Source organism: Topomyia yanbarensis, chromosome 2 (genome assembly GCF_030247195.1).
Source record: "Topomyia yanbarensis strain Yona2022 chromosome 2, ASM3024719v1, whole genome shotgun sequence".
NCBI lineage: Eukaryota > Metazoa > Arthropoda > Insecta > Diptera > Culicidae > Topomyia > Topomyia yanbarensis.
In genome coordinates, this window is record NC_080671.1 from 111370802 (window position 1) to 111395631 (window position 24830).

The following is a 24830-nucleotide window of genomic DNA, read 5'->3' on the forward strand; positions in this document are numbered from 1 at the left end:
GGGAACACGGTAATGTTCCGTCATTTCGTAAATTACGGTTTGTTAAATTGTGTCATTTTTGCAATTACGTCAACGATAAAATTCAGGTTTTTTTGGTGTGTAGCTGAATGAATGAACGTGAACTTGATGCACACCAACTTTTTTTTCCAACATGAAATTGATAAAAATGGAACTAAACGATTCTAAATTAATATACTTAAAGAATCCATGAACATTTATTAGATATAATTGAATCCACGCAATGATCGTATCGTTACAGTTGAAAACTGGAAAATTCAACCAGCGACAATCGTTTTTTCTCTTATTCGGTGCTAATCCACGACGTCGGAAGTATTGCGCATTATACCGTATCATTATATAAAAAATGCGCACTACTTCCGACGTGATTCCATTGTTTAGAATCAGAGGAAATACGATTGCCGCTGGTTGGATTTTCCAGTTTTAAACTGCAACCAGAATATTCATATTCCCCGATCTTTTAAAATATTCCACTGTGACAAATGTTCGCAGTAGATATTTCACTTGTTCACCGGGAGTGTAAACACGACGATGGGCGGAATCGATGCGGTTCACGGTGAACGTTCGCCTCCGAATACCAGATTGATTTCTGACAAACTGTTGCAAACTGTAAACTGTCAGTTGAGCGTGAAATCGTTGTTCGCGGCGTAAATTGTTCACGACGTCGTTCACCGTGAAGGTATTCAACATGGGTTCACGTTTATTTCCACGGAGTGTTTAAATAAAAGAGAATATAACTACTAGAGGGAGCAAAGCGCTACCGTCTTCATGTATTCACGGACTGAAACATGGAGTCTCGCTCTAGCATATTGTCACAGAGAACAGACATCCATGATCGAACAAAAATATTTGAAAAACGTGTGTAAACATTTGAATTAATATACGATAAACACTAGCGCGGCCACACCAACCTATCCCAACTATCCGTCAAGTCCATTCCGGAACCGATTCGAAATCCTGAATGGATTCAGTATGGAATCTTGTTCAAAGAAAACAACCGATTCCGACCCTATCGGTTGATGCATTTGAGCTGGAATTCATGCTGGAAGTCCGAGCCGGTTCCGGACTAGTTTGACTGGGTAGAGAAATGCGACCTCTAGTAGTTATAATCTCCTTTGTTTCACTAGTGCTACAGTCGTGACTAGCTGGTTGGGCCACAGCCTCTGTCCAACTAATGAATTTGATTCGCTAGTTGGACCGAATATACATCTGTTCGCATCTCTCATCAATGTCAGTTTGATTGTCAAAGCGGATTCGACATACGATTTTGACATTCAGGTGCTTTATAGTTGGACAATGGTCCAACTAGCGAAGATCCAACTAAAAAGCGGTCTAGTTAAAAAGTGACCAACCGGCGAATCACAACTGTATACACCAAATACATATTTTGGTACACCGTCATCCTATAGTATTACTGGAAATGAATTGATGTACAAATTACCTAGAGCACGCGCCATGAATGATTTCGTTGGCCCAGGATCATCATGATTCGCTGAATAAAGCACAAGATTCGTTGTTGGGCTGCATTCGAGCATGTGTATTAGGGACCATTCATAAATTACGTAACGCAAAAATTGCCCAAAATTGACTCCCCGCTCCCCCCATGTAACAAATTGTCACAAATTTCTTCATCCCACCCTCCCCTGTTACGTAACAAATTCCTAGAATTTTTTTTTTCTTCGGTGAAAACATGTTACGTAACGATCTAGTTAACTCCCCCTCCCCCCTATGTCACAACTTGTTGTACCCCCTCCTCCCCTAAAAGCGTTACGTAATTTATGAATGGTCCCTTATCGGCGTTGCTTGCAAACTTGCGTTCAACGGAAGCTACTCAGCAGAGCTGCCAGATGCTTGTGTCGAAAATCTGTATTGGGTTAATAAAAAATCTGTATTTATCTGTATGCCGTACAGAAAAAGAATTTTGATTAATGCCTGTTAAGGGGGCTATTCCGTTATACTACAAAGAAACGCTCTAAGAAAACTGTTTAAAAATCAAATCTGATTTGCAAATTTCAATGTAATAATTCTACTTCTACTCGGCTGTTGCTTCTATATAAATTTATATAAAAGTCGCAAAACGGCTGAAATTGCCAACTGCTGGGCTTTAGATGTTTTGTAAAATCTGTATAAATCTGTGTTATGTTTTGGAAATCCGTATTAAATATGTATTCTGTATCAGATCTGTTTTAACGCTAAAAAATCTGTATAATACAGATAAATCTGTATAAATGGCAGCTCTGCTTCTCAGCCATATTTGTTCAAAAACACCCGGAGCAGAAAAAATATGCAAAACCCACGCAGGGAACGGGGTTGGGCAGACACCCGAACAGCTGAAACAACTAGAAAAACTCTAGAAAGAGAACTGCGGAGAAAAAAACAGCATTTTTGGCAACGTATGCCCCGGCATTGTATGGCAACACGTCCAATGTTATAACACACTTAAAATCCATTACCTACCAGCAGCGTTGCCATAGTTGCGGATTTTTCCGCAATCTTGCGGATTTTCCGCAATTTGAAATAGAGTGGCGGATTTTTCAGCGGATTTTCTGCATTTGCGATTTTTTTGCGGATTTTTCATGAATGAATCAAATGGTTGGCCTTAGTTTTTTCAATTTTAAATTGTATGTTTAATCACAATACGTACACTATATTATTTTAATAAATTAAATTCTGAAATCATTGGCGTACAGGAATGTAACCGACTTTGATATATAGGGGAACATGGGGAGACTTGACCAGGTTTTCAGCTAAACCTGCATAACTCTCTAAAATGTTTTCAATCCTTCAAAACTCATTGAGATATGATGTAGAAAGGTAATGTGCGTGCTCATGATTTTTTTGCAGAATTTTTAAATCATTTTTGCAAAAGAGTTTTTCTGTGAACGTTTTCTCTGGTCAACTGCGGGGAGACTTGACCAAGGCCAAGCAAAAATTGAAAAACCAGGACAAAAAATAAAGACATAAAACATACTGTAATCCTTTTTTTCCATATTGTCCAGATCCTCAGGTAACAGTAAAAAATATAAAAGGGTTGCGTTTCATAAATTTCGATTTTTAAATGTATTTCCTTTTAAGGATTATCTGTACTGCTTACATTGCATGTTCACACGTTACGAAATTATCCATATTACTGCTAACTTTGACTACTAATACTAAAATATATAGACTGGTATTTTAGGTGGGATTTTTGTGTGACGTGATTAACGTTAACAGTAGATACCACAGCGTATCTTTTTATCTTAAAATACGTTTATTTAGGCCCAAATGCTGTAGCTTAACGAGGCCGATAATTCATTTTTTTTATATTACATGTCACATGTTAGTGGGGGAAGGGAAAGCCGTATTTAGGGGCGGCTTGCTCCCCTCTTATGTAAGTAAAGGAAAAAGGTAGGAAGTGGGATACATATTGTGTAATTGACATCGTCGTTTGCTGATTGATCATTGTGGCGGATATGCACACTTTGTTGTAGTGTTGTAGTTTCCAGCCTGTAATCGCAGGGGCGAGGGGAGGGTCGATATTTCGGATAATTATTGGCACTCTATATCATCTGCATGTGCGGTATGTCATGATGTTCTGGATAGACGGTTATCAAGAAGAGTGTGCATCGAAGACTCGTGAAGAAATGCCATATTGTAGATACAGGGATAGGTTGGTGAGATTCTACTGTGAATGAGAGAGGGTAAAATGTATTAAACTTGGACATTAATGGTTTTCAAAAAGATATAGATAAGAAAAATATAGGGGTGGTCACGGCTTGCCAGGACGTCCCGGACTGGCACATAGGGTGATCTACCTCGGGCCCGAAGGGAATCTATTAGTTGGGACCTGGCAACACAGTACTCTGCGCACAGCCAAACAACATGCTCGATGTCGTGATAGCCGTTCTCACAAACACAATGATTATTTTCAGCAAGCCCTATACGACGGAGATGCGCGTCAAACGAGTAATGGTTGGACATGATCCTTGACATCGTACGAATAGAGTCCCGGTTCACATCCAACCCCTTAAACCAAGCATTCGTTGATACCTTCGGGATAATGGAATGTAGCCACCGTCCCAGATGCCCATTGCTCCATGAGGTTTGCCAACTATCGAGCGTCCTCTGACGAGAGATACTGAAAAATTCATTGAAGCAAATTGGTCTTTCGTAAGTGTCGCCTTCTAATGCGCCCACCTTGGCTAAAGAGTCCGCCTTCTCATTGCCCGCAATAGAACAATGTGACGGGACCCAAACCAAGGTAATCTGGTAAGATTTTTCAGATAAAGCACTCAGATATTCCCGTATTTTCCCCAGGAAATACGGTGAGTGCTTTCCAGGCTTCGCCGCACGGATGGCCTCAATGGAGCTGAGACTATCCGAAACGATGAAGTAATGGTCTGAGGGCAGGGTGTCAATGATCCCGAGAGTATACTGAATGGCAGCTAATTCTGCGACGTAAATTGAAGCAGGATCATTGAGTTTGAATGAGGCAGCAAGATTTTCGTTGAAGATACCGAAGCCTGTGGACCCGTCGAGAATTGATCCGTCAGTGTAGAACATTTTGGCGCAGTCGACTTGATGGTATTTGTTATAGAAAATATTTGGGACCACTTGTGGGCGAATATGATCCGGAATTCCATAAATCTCTTCCTTCATGGATGTATCGAAAAATACAGTTGGATCAGAAGTATCTAAGAGATGAGCACGGTTGACGTTATATGTAGATGAATTGATGTTCTGTGCCATGTAATCGAAGTACAAGGACATGAATCGGGTCTGAGAATTAAGCTCGACAAGCCTTTCGCAATTTGCAATCACCAATGGGTTCAGAATATCGCATCGAATGAGCAATCGATATGAGAGGTCCCAGAATCGATTTTTCAGCGGAAGAACGCCCGCCAGCACTTCGAGACTCATCGTATGGGTCGAGTGCATGCAACCCAAGGCAATACGCAAGCAACGATACTGGATTCGCTCCAGTTTGATGAAGTGTATGTTCGCAGCGGAGCGAAAGCAGAAACATCCGTACTCCAACACTGATAATATCGTTGTTTGGTACAACCTGATTAGGTCTCCTGGATGGGCACCCCACCATGTTCCAGTTATTGTACGGAAAAAGTTGATCCTTTGTTGGCACTTCTGTTTCAGATACCTAATGTGACATCCCCAGGTACCTTTAGAGTCGAACCATACCCCGAGATATTTGAATGTTGAAGCCTGAGCAATAGTTTGATCCATTAATTGAAGCTGTAGTTGCGCTGGTTCACGCTTTCTAGAAAATACGACTAGCTCAGTTTTCTCCGTGGAGAACTCGATACCCAGTTGGAGAGCCCATGCAGACAAATTGTCCAAGGTATCTTGCAGTGGTCCTTGCAAGTCGACGGCTTTAGGACCTGTAATAGAGACCACACCGTCATCTGCAAGCTGCCTTAGCGTGCAGGAATTGACAAGACATTCGTCAATGTCATTCACGTAAAAATTGTAGAGGAGAGGGCTTAGACATGAGCCCTGGGGAAGGCCCATGTAGCTAAATCGTGATGTCGATAAATCGCCATGCGAGAAATGCATTTGTTTTTCAGACAACAGGTTTAGCAAAAAGTTATTTAAAATTGGCGAAAGACCATGCTGGTGCAACTTCTCATAAAGAATGTTGATCGAAACTGAATCGAAAGCCCCCTTAATATCCAAGAATACTGATGCCATCTGCTCTTTGTTAGCATATGCCATTTGAATTTCTGTTGAGAGCAACGCAAGGCAATCGTTCGTCCCTTTGCCTTTGCGGAAGCCAAATTGTGTATCTGACAGTAAGCCATTTGTTTCGACCCAATTGTCGAGCCGAAACAGGATCATTTTCTCGAACAACTTCCGGATACAGGACAGCATTGCAATCGGACGATACGAATTGTGGTCGGAGGCTGGTTTTCCTGGTTTTTGGATGGCGATGACCCTCACCTGTCTCCAGTCATGTGGGACAATGTTACCCTCAAGAAACCTATTAAATAAATTCAACAAGCGTCTTTTGGCAGAGTCTGGCAGATTCTTCAATAAGTTGAATTTAATTCTATCTGGCCCCGGGGCTTTATTGTTACATGATAAAAGAGCAAGTGAGAACTCCACCATCGTAAACGGTGTTTCGTTCGCGGTATTGTAAGGCGACGCGGCGCGGTAGATTTTCTGTGCCGGGGCGGAATCCGGACAAACCTTCTTGGCGAAATCGAATATCCAACGGTTTGAATATTCCACGCTCTCGTTAGTACTGTTTCGGTTTCGCATACGTCGGGCCGTGCCCCAAAGAGTGCTCATCGATGTTTCTCTTGTTAACCCGTCGACAAACCGGCGCCAGTAACTGCGTTTCTTAGCTTTCATTAAATTTTTCATTCGCTTTTCTAATATCGCGTATACTCGATAACTAGCAACTAAACCGTCGTTCCGGAAGGTTTTATACGCGGCAGCTTTCTCCGCGTACACGTCTGAGCACTCTTTGTCCCACCACGGGTTGGGAGAACGTTTTTGGGTGTTCACGTCGGGTACTCGTTTCGTCTGAGTTTGAATCGCGCTATCGAGAATCGAGTTGGACAAAAACTTATATTCTTCCTCCGGGGGAAGTATCTGTGTTGAATCGATAGTTTTGGATATCTCAGCAGCGTAGCTCTTCCAATCAATGTTTCGTGTGAGGTCATAGGGAACATTGATTGGTGTCGATGGTCTTGAACCAGTGGTGATTGCAATTACAATTGGTAAGTGGTCACTACCGTGGGGATCAGATATTACCTTCCACTTGCAATCTAACCGTAGTGATGTCGAGCATAAAGATATGTCCAGTGCACTTGCTTGCGCAGGTGGTCTAGGAATTCGTGTCATTTCCCCTGTGTTCAGAATTGTCATATTGAAGTTGTCACAAAGGTCTTGAATTGTCGAAGATCGATTATCGTCGTATAGACAGCCCCACCCCGTACCGTGAGAGTTAAAGTCTCCAAGAAGCAGGCGGGGCGAGGGAAGGTGTTCAATCACGTTGGAGAATCTTCGATATCCCATCATGGCCCTAGGAGGAATGTAAATAGAAGCAATGCAAAGATCTTTGCCTTTGATTGTTGTTTGACAAGCGACAACTTCAATGCCTGGCGTCGAAGGGAGGTTGATTCGATTGAAGGAGTAGCACTTTTTGATCCCTAAAAGTACCCCCCCATATGAGTCTTCTCGATCCAAGCGGATAATGTTAAAATCGTGGAAGTTGAGGTTTATATTAGAAGTTAGCCATGTTTCACATAGGGAAAATGCATCACAATGATTGTAATTTAGCAAGTGTTTTAATGAATCAATTTTGGGGATAATACTTCTGCAGTTCCACTGTAAAACAGTGATCAGATCCCTGATTCCGTCTAATAAGTTAGCCATCGAAGGATACGATCGCTGTAAGGAGGGGCCATTGTTCAGTCAACTGTTTTAAAAATGTTCTTACTGTTGGTAGAATAGCAACCAGCAAGCTTTTCATAGGATCGGTAATGTTGAAAGCTGTGAATATCCAGTCCACAATGTCAGAAAATTTAAGAAATCCCGTTTTAGGTTGAGTTTCTGACTGTAAAATTGGAGCACTTGGGATTTTTGGTGCCCCGGGGAGTGCTGGGAACTCCTGGTTGTATCTCAATTTCCCAAAACCAGGAGGTATTATCTTCGGATTTGTACCAGCACTTCCAGTTGATGAATTATTTTTATTTTGTACCCTTGTTTGGGACAACCTAGGACCCTTACGAGGAAGTTCAGGTGAGTTTTGATTAGGTCTTTTCCTAGAGTTTCCAAGCGGAGCCAAAGAATGCCCCTCGCAAGGGTCGTTAGAGGCGTTATCGTCAGTTGGCAAGAGAGCGAATGGGTTTTCGGAGATAAGTGGAACAGCTCTTTTAAGCATTTCTGCGTAAGAGCGTCTGGAGCGATCTTTGGCGGATCGCTTCAGTTTATCCGCGCGAAGTTTGTACGTTGGGCATGTCAAAAGTGCATGCGGATTCTCCCCACAGTAAACACACTTCTCAGCGGGGCTACTGCAAGTATCATCCGCATGGCGTTCCCCACATTTACCGCACCGTTGCTTGTTGCTACAGTAGGTGGCCGTGTGACCTAGCTGCTTGCAATTGGAACAATTCATGACCCGCGGTACAAACAGGCGTACAGGTAGACGAGCTCCTCCCACTTCAACGTAGCTCGGAAGTGCAGATCCGGCGAAGGTTACGCGAAACGAGTCTGATGGATAGTAATTACCATCTTCGATGGACTTTGAGTGCAATTGCTTGCACTCCAAAATCTTAACTGATTGAAGGTTAGGGTCCTTAAAGCGGCCAGCCCCATCATTCATCAGATCATCGACAGTTAGACCCGCATCACTTACCACACCGTCGATCTCCACATCACGAGAAGGGATGTAGACGCGATACTCCAGCGTAAAGAGGCTATTGCTAACGATATCATTGGCCTGTTTCAAGTCAGTAACGACTACGCGCAGTTTATCTGACTGAACCTTTTTAATCTCGGTTACGGCCGAGTAACGTTTTGTCAGCTCCCGTGCAACAGTTATGCTGTTTAACGGTTTATTTTTGGGCCGAAAGTATACCACCCAAGGACCAGCGGATCCATCCTGGTAAACCTTGACTCGGGGGGGCTGTGAGACATTGGGGGAAAGTGGGGGAAGTGGATCGACCATAACATTATCTGTCTCAGTATCAGATATACGTTCTTCTTCTTCATAATATTCCTCTTCGGAGGGTGATCCTTCTGTTTGTTCCATTTTGTTGCGGGAGCAACACGCTCGACCGCACTGTTTAACTTAAATCAAAATAAAAAATCAAAAGCAATAAAGAAAAAAATCGATAAGAAAAGTAAAAAACGAAACACTTCACCAGTTGGTTCCTGACGAGCTGGTAGGTGAATTGATCCTTCGTTTGTTTTATCCGTCACCCGCGTGACCTTCACACAGTAGAGCTGATATAGCTCGTCTAAACAAAGCCGTCTTTCAGGCAAGAAAAATGTTTAGTAACGCACTTCACTGCACTACTTTAACTGATATCGCAGGTAACAATTATCACTCGCGGGACTGTTTATTAGTAATGCTTTACTGCAGCCTCTGCCACAGCAAGCACCTTCGTACCACCGAAAAACTAAACCACACCGGAGAGAACAAAAAGCACTTGTTTCCCGGTACAAAGTTGGGTTACGAATGATACCACAGCGTAGTAAATATCAGAAATTTGGTATCCTTCTTCAGATTATTGTCACTTGGTCAAGTCTCCCCAACATTGGTTCTTACGTTCGATGTCGTGCAAATTTTAGTAATAATAATTCCAATGTTCCGATTAATGTAAAATCGTTTCACTATAAGGAATAAGATGTGATATAAGTACTTTGAATGTAATTATTAGTCGAATGGATATGTCTATACAAAATTTGAAAAAAAAAAAAATACATAATTTAACTTAAATTTATTAATTACGGAATATTTTCTATAAGGAAGGGATTTTTTATTCCAAACTTTTAAAATTGCCTTTTAAAATTACAAAGCATAGAAATTTTTTTGAATTTTTTTTTGGAACCTAATAGAATTCGTCATAACCAATAATAGAATTCTGCGCTTGGTATGTCTCCCATGTTCCCCTACTCACTTGACTCAGCTAGGAAATTTCCGGAACGAGTAAACAATTGATTTCGAAACGGCAAAGTAAATTTTGGTTGCTGAATTTCAGCGAAATAGTTTCAGTTAAGGCGGTCTAGACTGCCGGACTGGCTGACTAATTGGATCTTCTCGTACCTTGCGAACCGTAGCGCCTCGGTGCAACTTGGAACTATACTCTCGGATCCTTTCCACATTTCATCTGGCGTTCCTCAAGGGAGTCATCTAGGACCTCTTCTATTTGTGCTCATTGTGAACAACCTCTGCAGTGAATTATCGTCTTCTAAAGCCATGTATGCTGATGATCTGAAAATTTACCGTGTCATAACAACTATGATAGACTGTTGTGCATTGCAAATGGACGTCGATAGGATCATTGACTGGAGTGACAGAAACGGAATGAGTGTGAATATTCAAAAATGCAGCACAATCACTTTTACACGAGTTGGACTCATCAAACGCAACACTATGCATTACACTGGTACGCAGTATTCTAGAATATGGCGTTACTGTTTAGGCTCCTTATCACACCATACATATTAATCGTATCGAACGGGTACAGAAGAACTTTATCAGGTTTGCACTTCGTCGGTTACCCTGGCAAAATCGTTTCCAGTTTCCTTCATATGAAGATCGCTGTACCCTCATCAATCTCCCTACGTTGCGAAACAGACGGATCTTTCTGCAACGACTTTTCATTTTCGACCTTCTGACAGACAACGTAGACTCTCCTTCGCTTCTAGTAAAACTTGACCTCAACGTTCCTGGAAGATCTTTCCGAAGAATTGATTTTTTTCTACGCTCCACACATTGCACGCAGTACGGCCAGAATAATCCTTTGGATGTTTGCTGTCAACTCTTCAACAGTGTCTATCATTTGTTTGATTTTAATATTAGTAAAGAATCGTTCAAATTAAAAATAGGTTTAAGTTAGTGTGCGATGTAACCCTTTTTATCGACGACAATGCAATACAAGTGTTGAAGTTCGACAAAAAATACTATAAACTGAGATTGTTTCATCGATTCCGCTTTTCTCGTTGTTTCAACTATTCGCTAAGTATTACTTTAAATTTTTAAGCATTAAAATTCAAAAACGCTGAAGTTTTAAAACTTTACAGATTTAAAAGTCTATAATTTTGAAAGTATAATGCTTTAAAATCAAATTTATGAATATTTAATTTTTTTGTTTTGAATTTATGAATATTTTTCTTATTGATTTTCAATTTATTAAATTTCAAAATTCTTGGATTCTCAAATTTTTATATTTCTGATTTTTAAATTTTGAGAAGAAATGGAACTTTAAAATCATTGAATTTTAAAGTTTTCAATGTTTAATCCTTTAAACCTTATGTTTTTAAACTTTTTAATTCTCAAATTTTGATATAATCTTTATATCACAAAATTTTCAATTACCAAATCTTCAAATTTTAAAAAATATAAATTTTAAAATGTTTAACTTCTTGAATTGTCGATTTTTAAAATCAAAAATTTCAAATTAAATGTTCAGGCCTGTAAATTTTTAAATTTCCAGTTGAACCTGCAAAAAAATATTATTTAATTGTTTATTAGATTTTTAAATCTTCAATTTTTTAAATTTCTGGATTTCAAATTTTAACTTTTCAAATTTTTGAATCCTCAGATTTTAATTTTTTTTTTAAATTTTATATCTTTCAATTTTCAATTTTTGATACCTTTAAACTTTTAAACTTTTGAATTTTGAAATGATTTTCTTTTTGAAGTTTCAAATAACTTTTTTTAATTTCATGGTTTTTAGATTTTTAAAATATTTAATTTCTAAAATTTTAAATCATTAAGCTTGAAATTTTGAAGCGCTTTGATTTTTAAATTCGTGAGTTCCTGAGTTAGATTGTTTTTATTTCGAATATAGACGTTTCAGCCTTAGGGTCATTTGCCTCCTTTTTCAGGACAGAAAAATCTCTTTAGAAAACTCTCTAACTCTATGTGCGGGATTGATAATTGAATCCAAGTGAGCTGCGAACGAGGCAAACGATTTATTATATACGCTATGCCCGCCCCTTTGCATTTGATTGACGCATCCTTAAATTGTTGTGCTTTTTGGTCATTTTTCAGTTCAGGTTTTTTTAATTTTTCGATGCTTTTATTTTTTAATCTTCATTGTTTTTTTATTTTTGGAATTTATTAGGCTTTAATTGTGATTTTTCTATCATTTAATTTTCAATTTTTATATTTCCAATTCATGTTTTTTTAAATGCTCCTTTTTGAAAATTTCTGGTGCGCAGAACTAAATATGCGTCTGGTCGAATTTCCGCAGCTCCTTTAGTTCATTGAGAAAGTGGATTTTCTCCCACATTCAGCGGCGAGTGTGGAAAAAGTTTTCAGTCAAACATTTGAAAATTGAAAAATAAAAGTTATACATACAAAACGATAATAGATTGTAAAAAAGCTTAAAAAGCCCTTAATAGTGGAAAAAATGGGCTTTTATTGCTTGCGGATTTTTGCGGATATTTACGTCAGCCAGTGATATGAAATTTGTGGATTTTCCAAAATAAATAATGGCAACGCTGCCTACCAGTAGGTAATTTTAATTTGCTGTCCTTATTTCACTGCCGGAAAACGAGGGAGAGGGAATGATTTTTTTACTCAAAATTAATGGGATGAAGTGTAGTCGGCTTCACGGCTTACATATACTAGGCTAGCTCGTTAGAGTGTAAACATTTGACGAGAGCGCGTCATAGAAATCGTCGGCGAAAACAATTACATGAAATTCATATATTGTTTGCTGCTAACGAATGATCGGCACCTGGTAAATCACAAGGAAGCTATGCGGATGTCCAAAACCTTTGCTATGATCAGAAAATTACGGTGGGATATGTTTTCTATGGCATGCATCCAAATTCCCGATTTATGCTAATAATCACATAGATGCACTGATTATCCACTGTGTCTGGTGTAATTATGGCGTAATTTACGTCAAAAATCCATTGCACACTATTTTTTTCCACCGTAAGAGCTCAAATATTGTTAATTAACAACTTTCGAGAAATCCGTTTGTTTATCTCAACGATTTCTCTGACGTCACTGAAAACTGTCAATTCGCGGAATAGCAAGCCTCCTTTCTGTGAGCCGTGGTCGGCTTTGGGGAATATCTCATTATTTTTGGGTAAATTTGGACTCCCTCTTTTTCGTTTTTCGTTGAAGGAAGTGGGATGAACAGATTTAAAATTACCTACTGCTAGGTAATGCAATTTTTCTGTGATGGATAGGCAAAGTTCGATTGGATTCGTTTTTTGACAGCTAAACGCGAATCCAATCGATCCAAAATGGAGTCTCCACAGTTCTCTTTCTAGAGTTTTTCTAGAAACAACTACTCTTGCGTCGAACCTAATTCTTCCACGACACTACCTTACGGCATTACTTCGGGGAGGATTTTTCTATGTGCTTAACACCCACCCTAATCTAACTAATCTAATCAAATCTCTGTGATCTAACTACTTAGTAGTTATTTCCTTCAGTAGGGCTAGATCACTCCTCAATACACCACCAGTTTTCGACCAACCACGCAACTGCATGGCAGTATACGAAAGCTAGCTGCGGGTCGAGATCTAGTGCTCTTCCCCTACGAGGGCAATTTGAGCGGCAAACTCCAGATTGTCTTATTTACTGAGCCCTTCGACTCCCTTGTGCCACTCAGCACCACAACTTCTTGGTCCCTTTGGCTCCCTGTCCAGTGCCATTCAGCATCGCAACTCCTTCAAGCCTTCCCCTGCCATTTAACGCCATTCTGCTCCCGACTTGTTCGCGAACTACTCGGACAAATCCCCGACAATGGAACTAGCATACTCCGACGGAGAATTTTCCGACGAGAGAAATTCTCCCGAAATCGAGTCAACCAGCCAGGTACCGAGGTCGATTCGGCGACTCCGGCGCAGCAAATCGTCCGTTTCGCTGGTGCCCCGATGACCCGCGAGTGGTGGTGTCTCATCGCGATCTACTCAGTCTAGTCCCAGGCGGGGATTCTAGCTTACGCCAACGGAGAGTTCACCGGCGAAAGAAGGTCTCCTGATACTGATTTTTTGTTTGTTTTCGCTGTCTCTCTCGGGTCAACCGGTAGGGTAGGGTCGGTACATAGAGCGTGGCATCCGGTTTGCTGACGCATCAATGACCCATGCCGGGTGCTCTGTCTACCCCGGCGGTGATTGCTCTCCCGAAACCGTTGCTCGCTGTTCATCACGCAATTTCCGCTCTAAGACGGTCATGATCTGAGTCACCACTCTGTTGACCACGTTCCACGTATTTACGTCGCTTGTCATTCTGTAGACTACATTATTAGAGGTTGATATCCGATCCTTCCGTTTCAAGCATCTCCCCGTGCTTCCCTTCGAACCTCGGACATTCGAAGACCACATGCTCCGGTGTCTCCTCGACGTTCTCACACTCCGGTTACAACGGTGGTTTTGTGTGCCCGAACCGATAAAGATACTACCTGAAGCATCCGTGGCCCGTCAGGAGCTGTGTCAGGTGGATATTCATCTCTCCATGCTTTCTATTGACCACGTCGAAAGATTTGGGATGAGCCAGTAGGTTCATCTTCCTTTCTCCGTTTGCCCCACCCTCTCTACCACCGCTATCGAATTGATTCTCACCATTTTCTTCACGTTTCTGGTATTTCTCCGATTTTAGCACTCAATATTCTCCGCCAGGGTGATGCAGATTGGGATCATCGCGACGAAAACGCATACTGTCTTCAACTATATTGTTCTGTATGCGCTCGTGAATTGTGCGGCCATCAGCAGGAACGCCTTGCGCAGCTTTTTGCGTTTCTGCTTGGTTTTCAACGCCGTATCTAAGGCAGGAATCCCCATGTCGCTGCATTGATTACGAAACACTAGCTAACAGACGTCTAGTGCTGCTTCTCGGACCACCGACGTTTGGATTGACCCTTGCTATTACATTCGTTGCCTTCGCTGAATTTTTGCAGACGTTGTCCACGTGGTTGTTGAAGCTCTTCCGTTCGTCGATTATTACTGCCAATTGCTTCAGTGCACGCTTCGATGCAATGACGTGCCTTCCGGTGTCGATCTGCATCTGCTGAACCACTTACTGACCAACAACACCTCCGTCTTGTGGTGAGCTATCTGTAACTTTAACCCACTGATCAAGCTCTCGAACGCGTCTATTGTCTCCGTCACCGATAACTCCACTTCCTCAAGTGTCTCATTCATCACCGTTAGTGACACATCGTCCGCGAAACCCGCGGTTTTCACTTCTCTGGACAGCCGCAGTGCCAAGACCCCATCGTATATCCCGTTCTAGAGAGTTCGACCGCCGAGAATGAAACCCTGAGGAATGTCCGTCGTGGCTTCACATCTATAGAGACCACAGCGCAGTCTCGATTGACTCTTCGCTTCTGTTTGGATGCCTTCCCGGCACTCTCGAGCACTGTCTGAATTGCCTTCACTGACGATGCTCCTTGTCGAAATCCAAACTACATCTTGGACAGTCCGCGATCACACCGCGTGCATGTCGTTAGCCTGTTAAGAATGACTTTTTCCAGGAGTTTTTTGTGGTGTGTCCAGCAGACAAACAGCCTATAATCGCAAGTCAGTCCCACGTAGATAGGGAACTAACATGCGATTATGGGTAGTAAAGGCCTACACGAGGCCGGATCGCCCGGTGACTTCTCTGATTTTGGAAGTAACACCAGCTTGTGTACCTTGCACGTTTGGGGGAAGTTGCCTTCATCTAAACACTTCTGCTGCACCATTCTGAACATGTGTGGGTATGCCATGATCGTAGGATTCAGTGTCAAGTTTGGTATTCCATCTGGACTGGGGGCTTTCTTTGATTTCAGTCGCATCGACGTTTCTGCGTCTGCGTCATGTTTGGTCCTCCTTTTTCGCCGTACGGTGTTGTAACCACCGGTTACGACAGTTGTTAGTTGGCTTTGCCAAATTGATAAGTGTCGCTAGGTTTGCTCATTCCCTTTCCCAATCCCTAACTCCTACTCTGTGTAAAACATCAAAATGTGTGAGTGATGGCCTTCCAAGTCCAGGTTGTCATCTGAGACGGGTAGGTCACTCACGCAGAAGGGTTGCAGGCGCTCACCCAAGGTGTCTCATCACAACGGTGTGAGCATAACGTAGCGCAACATGCTATCCATCGCTGTCGCAGCCATTGGAAGGGCTGCCAAGGTTTTGACAAATCAAATGTCAGTTCGGATGATATTGCAAAAATTGAGGTTTTTCGGTATCATCCGAGCTGAGTTAGGCTCGGCGGTCGCCAAGATAGTTCTTTCGGTTCTCGACATTCGAGGAAGTCAGAAGTGCGCGCGGTTTTTTCTCATTATTCAATGTGATTTTTCTTGTACAGTTTAAGTGGTGTATTGTGTGAATAATGTTCTTTTTTGTTGTTTTAGATACAGATAGATTAGAGTAAAAAGTAAAAGTTATATATACATTAATTATGAACGGTTATAGTACGTGTCACAAAACGAAGAAAAAACGAAGAAATTGAAAAGCACGAATCACATACAAATTAAAATCAAGTCAAAAAGGTCCACAGCGGGCCTTTTTTTCTCTGGCTTCGGACTACGTCCGAAGAGTTTCTTCGCAGGAAGCACGCTAAACAGAAATCCTCAAAGCGAACCGATTAGAGAACCGAGAGTCCTTGCTGAAGAACCCTAGTTCCGACGCGCTGGGGAGATTCGCCGCCATTTTTGGCAACTCCGCCAGTGTGCTAACGCCGCCATTGTTATTGACGGTGTACAATTACGAGGTCGGCAGGTTTGTCGCCTTCAAATTTCCGGACCGTTTTCCTGCCACCAGCGAACCCAGATCCACCAGAATTTGCCATGGCTGTAATAGTCAGCCGCACAACCACTGTAAACCTGCACCAGATAAAAAGATCCGCAAGTAGCTAAATCGTGACGTCACATAGCATTAAGTTTAGTTAGGGTATGGTAATAAATTGTATGTATAAATTAAAATTCTGTACCATCTGTATATTCTCGTATAACATTGTCCGTACAATAACACCACGACTTTCAATCGGTTCCCGGACTCGAAAGGAGTCGTCAGTCCTCGTCCTAGGATGTTTCCGCTGAAAGAGCATTCACGGTATCGCTTTTGAGCATATTAAAATATTGCTTTACCTTTTTAGTTGTCCACCTTGGTTGCAGCAGCGATTGATGGTCCGGTTTCCCCTGTTCCCGAAGTGAATGAGTTCCGTGGTGAGTACAACTAAAACGCTGAATGTATACCAGCAGTAGAGAGCATAATCCCCCTCCAACCACCCACTGAGCAAGTCGAGGGGCTACAGTGTTGGTGGCCAGGTAGTTGGGTCGTGCTTCGGGAAGAAGCCCTCAACGATCTTCAGCTTACCCGGACACATTGCAGCTGGCATCGATGGACCCTACATCTTCGCCATGACGACATGGTACGCGTACCCTTCCCCTCAGTGATTGGTGTCTACTTTTTGGCACAGCTCCTTGTGGCAATCTATCTTGCTTGATTTCTCGTTTCAAAGCGGCCATAGCTACCCGAAAAATCGCCTTGCCCTCCTGTCTATTTGGCTCCGATACTTCTCTCTGAGCCCGCCTTCTGGCTCTACTGTAAGCGAAGCGTATTGTAACTCACCACCAGTAAGCCGGATGTCGTCTACTGCGTGGCTCCAGTTTTCACGTCATTGTGGCGTTACAGGCCGTCACTATGCTTGTTGCTAGATCAGCCGCGTCAACGTTCTCAGTCCTGTTGTCTGGCCGAAGTGCGTCAACGACGAGGTGCCGCAGGGTTTCGTAGGCCATTGCGGTAACGAATCACCTAGTAGTCGGTATGGGTATACTTTTCGCATACTCTCCAGTCCACACTGAAAGAAATCCAAACGTTAATTCTATTTGCTTCAAACCGCTTAAAATTCATATGAAGAAGAAATGCTATTGTTATCACGCGCACACATACCTTCTATGTGCCAACTGTATAAACTATGTATGCACACACATAAGTTATATGTGCATATTATTATAGAATGGGGTTTTATGTGCCTAATAGTTATGAAATGTGAATGTAAGATTAATATTTCTTGTGAATACACACATTAGGTTTATGTGCCAGCAAATAGTGTCTATATGCCTCCGTTAATTGCAAAAATCTATGTGTAAAATCAATAGGCATAACGTTTACTTTTTTTTGAGTGCATGTTTGCCGTCAATGAAGGACGGCAGAACGTAACGTTGATGATAGACTCCCTCCCGTCTCTCCGAAATGTGCTAACGAAGCCTTCATTGCACAATCGTACGTCTAGTTTGGTATGTTGGAGGTACGTAACAGCTGCACACTCCCACTGACTTGCAGCGGTTTACAGAGAAAGATGTTTCTTAGTTCAAGGATTTGGTAGGTGTTAGCTCGATTGAATTCCGATGACCCATGTCATTACAGGGCGAAGCCATCGTTCCATCAACCAGCCTTGCCTTAATGTAATATTTGCATTAACTAGATTTAATCATTATAAAAAGACTTCTGACTTCCCATAGAAGGTAAGAAACGGACGCGTATTTAATGTTATGTTATATCGGGGGGATCTTACCAAATTGTTTATTACGGTTATTATTCTTTTTATATTGTCTTCTTGATTCCCCCGTCGCATTCTAATTACCAATTGAGGCTGCCTACCAAATTTTTGGCCGTAATGCTAGCGTTGTGACCATGAAGAATACGTTTCACAACCACACTTGACCCCCTTCGATACCAGTTTGGCCTTACCAAGCTGCAACGCAGGTGGCGTCGTGAAAACTGTCGAATAGACGTTGAGAAAGGCTTGAAGCAACATCTGATGTTGTTCCAAATATATATAAGCTCAAAGACTTACCGTGATCGTTCATCGAGCCTAGTTTGCATGCCGTACATAACTAGGCTCGCTGCTCTCCTTCACCCACAATTGAATCCGAACTTTCTTGCAAGTTTCTAAAGTTTGTTCTGATTATAGAAGGGGTTATATGATCATTCGCCAGAATATAAATAATTCTAAACCTATGTGCGGGGTTGGGAATCGAACCCAGGTGCGCTGCACAGAAGAGTTACCAACTACGCCTGCCTACACATATTTCTTTCACCCATCAAATGAAACGTTCACGTACCGAAAAAACAATTTTATACATTTTATTATTGCTTCTCACTATATATCTAACCGAGTTTACACCAAATGCGGCATATCGTACCGTGCCATAAGCTTGGCCTTCTCCACATTCCCTAGCACCAGCTCGCAGTACATTTTTAGCATCTTCAGGTAGGGCAAAACCGCGGGATGGCTGCATGCATTCATGTACGCCTTAGCCTTCTCATAATCGCCAAGACTGAACAGTGTCACGGCCAGATTGTAGTGCATCACCGATTGAGCCGCCTCAAGTGAATTCATACTCCAATTAGGCGATCCGCGAGTGGAAAAGTCCTCGCCAGTGAAATCCTTCATTCGTTTCGGGTCCAGATAGACCAACGCTTCCGGAATGCGATTCAACATAACGAGGGCTTCCGCACTGTACAGCGAGCCCAGTGTGTGATATGTTTCCGGAAGTTCATTGATTGCAAGCATTTGTTGGGCGTATTTAAGAGCCAGCGTGAATTCTCCCAGGCTAAGTAGTACATAACTGTAGGCGCTGAAAGTAGCGATTCGTAGTTTTTCCAGATTTGCTGGCTTCAGTGGCTTACATGGATTGCAAGGAGCTCCTTCGTACAATTTATCCCACGAAACAGGTTTATCTGACATTTCCGTTTGTTTGGCCAGTTCTCTCGTATGGTATTCAATAAGAGTTACTGCATTTCTCAGACAAAGCGATGCAAATTCCAGAGTAGTACTTGGAATCGCTGTCGATTGTTCTTCACTGTTGAATGGCCGCTTCTGAAAATATTTACGGCGCAGAAACACAGTAAGCGGATTCTTATTTTGCTCTTTCTGATCCTGCTGATGGACCATTATGCAACATTCTGCCAATCGCAACCACAATCTTGGATTGTTGTGGTACGAATTCAGAACTACCAACAGACACTCGAATGCTTCGCTTGGTCTTTGCAAGTAGAGCAACGTTATTCCGTGATTATAGAAAATTTCCGGCCGTTTGGTAGCACCGACACAATACAACGGAGATCCTTCAACTTTTTCCGTAGAACTTTTATTCGTGGCAGCCTGATCGAACAGTAAAGCCTGCTGAAAGAATCTAGCAGCTAAGGCATAATGTTTAACAGCGAAATGAATTAAACCCATGTTGTTGGCCAAACACGTATTTTGATCTTCGCCGTGAACCTGAACCTGGATCGGATCGTTGACAAACCGTTTTGAAAGCTCCTTCGCAGCCATCTGGTAATCGTTTCCCAAATAATATTGATGCCCCTTCAGTACCGAATACTCGGAAGTGTCCTCACCGGGAATCAGAAAATTTTTCTTTCCATTCAACAAATTTGACCTTATCAGTATCAGTCGGAACTCCTTCCGAAATTCTTCAAACTGAATCTCCGATATATCCTTCCTGCTTTCATTATCAACTGGTCGCTCATCTTCGTCATCCGAGTTCAAAATTTCTTGCACTCGAATATTCAGTCGAGCCTGCAACATTCCAAGCAAACCATTTGCTTTTCGGGGCTGGTTTGTGTCCAATAGTAAATGGACGGTAAAAATCCCCGCCTTTCGTAGTAGATAATCGTCCAGTTGATCGAAATGATTCATAACCGCTAGCATTATCTTCAGGGCAGCGAGCGGTTGCTTAAAGTGGTACAGCACCATTGCCTGATTCACATAAGCCGCCGCAAGTTCAGGATGCTTAACATCCACTGATTGAATCTCGCCAACCAATTCCGTTATTTGTGCCATTGTTTTCCTAAATTGATCATATCGGCGCAGATCACTTATGTAAAATTCAGCAACGGCCCGGTTGTGAATGACCTTCGGGTTGGATTCCTGTGACTTTTGTAGTTTATGTAGAGTTTGTAGGCACGACGGGTAGTCAGCTCTGTGCGAAAAAAGAATTACATACTCTAGTATTGCTAGAACCGTGAGAATCGATTTCAAAGTTACTTACTTTTGAAATTCATTAAAGGCCTGAACTTCCAAATCGTGTTCCAGATCAGATATTTTAGGTTTGGGTTCTCCGCCGATGTCTGCCATTATTAAGATGGCTCCGATTATTCTCACAAAATAAATTTTGCTGATTAATATGCTAAATTCTCAACAAAAATTACTGAAATAAACACCTATCTATATAAGCGAATGGATCGGTCTCTTATTTTGACATTTGCGTTTCGTATTTTTATCTGAAAATTTCCATAGTCGCGCAAAGAGGGGGCCTCTACAGGATCTCTAATAATGAATCGAATAGAAACTCGTCGAAAGTGGTAGGATTCGATTGTTCGACTAATAACTCATCGAATGTAAAGCGGCCCTTACACGTTCAACGTATTTGATTTAAAAAAAATAGGACAATAGCTGACGCATTTTTTGTTCCATGGCACGTCGGTTCGTCGGTGGTATTACATCATTCTAATTCGCATAGAAGTCTGTCGTAAAAGCAGTACATTCAAAAAGTAAGCAACGATGGAAACATGTTTAAAATATTTGCAAATTATAATTTACGCTTAATTTATTTCGTAGAATAAATCTGTATTCATCCTAATTATTCTGATTACGCATACTGATTACTAGTTCATGGATAACAAGTAATAACTATTTGGATTGAGCGTTGCGATTTGGAGTTATGATAAAGGATTCTTGCTGTTGGCTACGTACACATGAAACGTAAGATGTAACGAGATATTTTGCTCAATTCACTAAATCAATCTTTTCTCCATTTCAGGACAAATACGCAATGTTTTCATCCGATTATACATATATTTTAAGGGTGTTTTGAGTTAAATATGTACTCACGAAATTCGTTGCAATAAATCTTCGTAAACGATTTGGCATCAGGGAATGGAATACGAAGTTCTCTTGAAAGTTCATCAACTCTCGGCCCATTATTCAGAAATTATCAAATATTTTACTTAGCGGATCAGAAGGACCCGCTATTTAGTAGTTGCCCCTATTCCCTTGACAGAGCCACGTGGACCGTCTGGGGTGGACTCCAAAGGTGGTTCGCAGGCTCAAGGTCGGCTCACGGACATGGACACCAATCAAATGATCAAAATGCACAGTCTTTACGTTTACATTCTGAGGATGTTATCGGCTGAATCAGTCAAAGACTTTACTTTTACACTTTTTATTTTATTACAACTACTTACAATCGTGTGTGTGTGTGTGTGTGTGTGTGTGTGGAACGACTAGCTGCTGGCCGGCCGGCGGATGCGGGATCGCGGTTGGAAACGGTGGACTCGTGGGTGCGAAACTCGTGGCCGATTGACTCTTGGACGACGAACTAGTGGATGTCGAACTCGTCATTGCTGCACCCTAAGGCGGGTTGCTCGGGCCTGGTTGGCCCGTGTGCAGGGCGGCTTCTCGCTTCTGGGGTTTCTTCTCGCGGTGCTACAGCACGTTCGCGGGGTTTATCACAGACCGTAGATGTAACTATCGCTTCTCGGCTCCTCCAAGAATCTTGCGGGACGTTCGCGGGAATTTGCTGACCCGGACCAAAAAGCTACTCCATAATGGCTGCAGGGCGAAACTTGCTGGGTCTCGATCCTGGGGACGAAAGAGAGAACTTTCTACGGACTACTGGGCTTACTTTGGTGGAAAATCTTTACCTTCCGTAGGATTTTCTATTTATTCCATCTTTTGTATAACTTTAATTATTTCATAAACTCAAACTCAACTTAAACTTTAATAACTTTACAACTTTTTGATAGCTCCTTCCTGGTCGATATGATAAGCGGAAGTGATTCTACTATTCGCTGTAGAGGCCCAGTAGTCTCATTCTTTCTCTCTCTTTCATTTTCCCAACCCTTTCACATTCCATTGCTGTTTTTTCCGCGGCTTTCCTAACCGTTTCCTGTTTCCGCGATTTTTACAATTTGTGTGTTTTGTGTATAAGTCGTTACAATATTTATTTATTTTATCATATCAGACCTTTCAGTATTAATTTTAATGCTTCCTATTTTAATATAAGTTGAATACAAACAATATATTCTGTACAATTTAACATTTAATCATAGCTGAGAAAATTGAAGTGATTTTAGATGATAATTACATATACATATATTTATTACTTTTAGCTAGCCATAATATTGGTAACCACGATAGAGAGTAAATAAGTTCTTCCTATCACCAAATACAAATATGTTAATACGGAATGCTCTGATGATTTTTCGAGGACTCGTTTTACGCTACCCTGTACCTGGAAAGGTACAGTGTCAAAGTGACAGTGTACTTTGATGAATTATCATGGAAACTAGCAACGCAGAACGCCAAGCTGTTTATTATTGTATCCTAGTGATATTTTTGTTATTCGTTTTTTTTATTTACGTGAAAGTTTTTCTTTCTCACGATGTTATTCGTTTGCATTTTCGACGTGAAATGTACAAAGGCACCGAGGTTGAGTTGATTCTGTGTTGCCTATCATAGCTGGCCAGTTCCGCCCTGTGGCTGCTGGTAGCAACTTTATTCAATCTGCCGTTTTTCGGAACGCACAGCATCGTAGGTTCGACTATCGGTTTCAATCTGGTTGCCCGTGGAATGCAAGGACTCAAGTGTAGCACACTCGGAACGATCGTCGGATCGTGGTTCATTTGACCCGTGCTCAGTGGTATGATGAGCGTGATGTTGTTCTGGTTCATTTGTAGATTCATTTTGAACGCCAGAAACCCGCTCAAGGCTGGGATGTTATCATTGCCGCTGTTTTACGGAGCCACACATGGCAGTTAATGTATTCAGTATTGTGCTCGATGGACCGAAGCTGCTCTACATGGATAACATACCAACTTGGATGGCGGTAGTTATTAGTGTTTCCGTAGGAATGTTGATTGCTGTACTCGTGCAGCGTTTTGTCGTTTCTTGGCAGAAGAACGAGATTCTGAATCAGAACAAAGTCACACGCACTGAATTCATTGTCGGTGATTCGGATTGTGATTCGGCGAACAAAATGTCCACTTTTCTTGATAGGCGATTGAAAAACTCTACCAGCTGTTACCGAAACGACTGAACTGGTAGAACTGTCCTCTTCGCACCAGCACAGCGGATTGATTAAGAAGCTTTCGTCTCCGCATGCAATCAAAAAACAAACCAAATCCGTACAAGATCGATCCAAAAATTGTGAAGAAAGCAAAAACCCTACTTTCAGCCAACCAAATCGGTCTGGATAACACCAATCTTACGATAACCAGCCTAAACTACATCGATGAGTATCAGGCAACGATTAATGGGAAATCTACTAACTCCAAGAGTGATACACGCTGGTGACGCCAAATGTTGTTTTGAACGGTACCGACAAAGATCTCAGGAATTATATTGGAAGAATTGAAAATGCAGCTGGATTGGATCATACACTAATCAGTACGACCCTGTATCCGGATTCGAGTAAAGTTCCTTAAATTAGTGGTAAGGAAGGTTTGGAAGAGAGCAGACACAATCCAATGAAGGAGGAAAATAAGGAAATTTCAGCCCTATTTTCGTTCCTGCAGATACTGACTACAACGTTCGGAAGTTTTGCTCACAGTGGTAACGATGTGCGTAACGCGATAGGACCACTAATTGCTCTCTTTATGCTCTACCGGGAAGGCTCAGTATTGCAAAAGTCTGAAACTTCGCTTGCATTACTACTGTACGGTGGCATCGGTATCTCACTAGGTCTGTCGCTATGGGACCATCGTGTCATAGAGACGATTAACTTCTACTTCTTCCCTTGTAGGCGGAAAACATGTTTTTCTTTTAAAAATATGCTAATTTAGTGTTGTAGATTCTGGGCGGAAATTTAATTCATTAAAAAGCTTAAAAATAAATTGTACCTACTAACCTTGCTCGTATGTTTATTGTGCTCTCGAAAGTAAGGCTTTTGGCGAAGCTAGCTTAATGCGGCTATGCCGCGTAACCGAGTCCACGGATCCGAAGCGGCGCAAAGCCGTTGAGGATCCGGCGCACGAGGTGGCTTTGTTACTTATCATCGGAATCGCACCTGTGTGATCCACTCGTTTGCCCGGTATACTCAAACATAGGGGCTAACCGTAGTTTAAGTCTGACAGCACTAGAAAAAAATCGATGTGGCGTAGCCACATTAGGCATTAACAATGTC

At 41.8% G+C, this 24830-nt stretch overlaps 1 protein-coding gene and 1 pseudogene across 1 annotated transcript; one reads left to right on the top strand and one right to left on the bottom strand.

The window, feature by feature from the left end:
- Positions 1 to 18797: 18797 nt before the first annotated feature.
- Positions 18798 to 20912, bottom strand: LOC131679177 (CCR4-NOT transcription complex subunit 10). Its single transcript, XM_058959826.1, has 2 exons — positions 20697 to 20912; positions 18798 to 20627 (listed from the first exon to the last, which is right to left on the bottom strand). Exons 1-2 carry the CDS (start codon positions 20780 to 20782, stop codon positions 18821 to 18823), a joined length of 1893 nt encoding a protein of 630 aa, XP_058815809.1. The 5' UTR covers positions 20783 to 20912; the 3' UTR covers positions 18798 to 18820.
- A 1983-nt stretch (positions 20913 to 22895) lies between these two features.
- Positions 22896 to 24493, top strand: LOC131679180 (sodium-dependent phosphate transporter 2-like; annotated as a pseudogene).
- Positions 24494 to 24830: the final 337 nt, after the last annotated feature.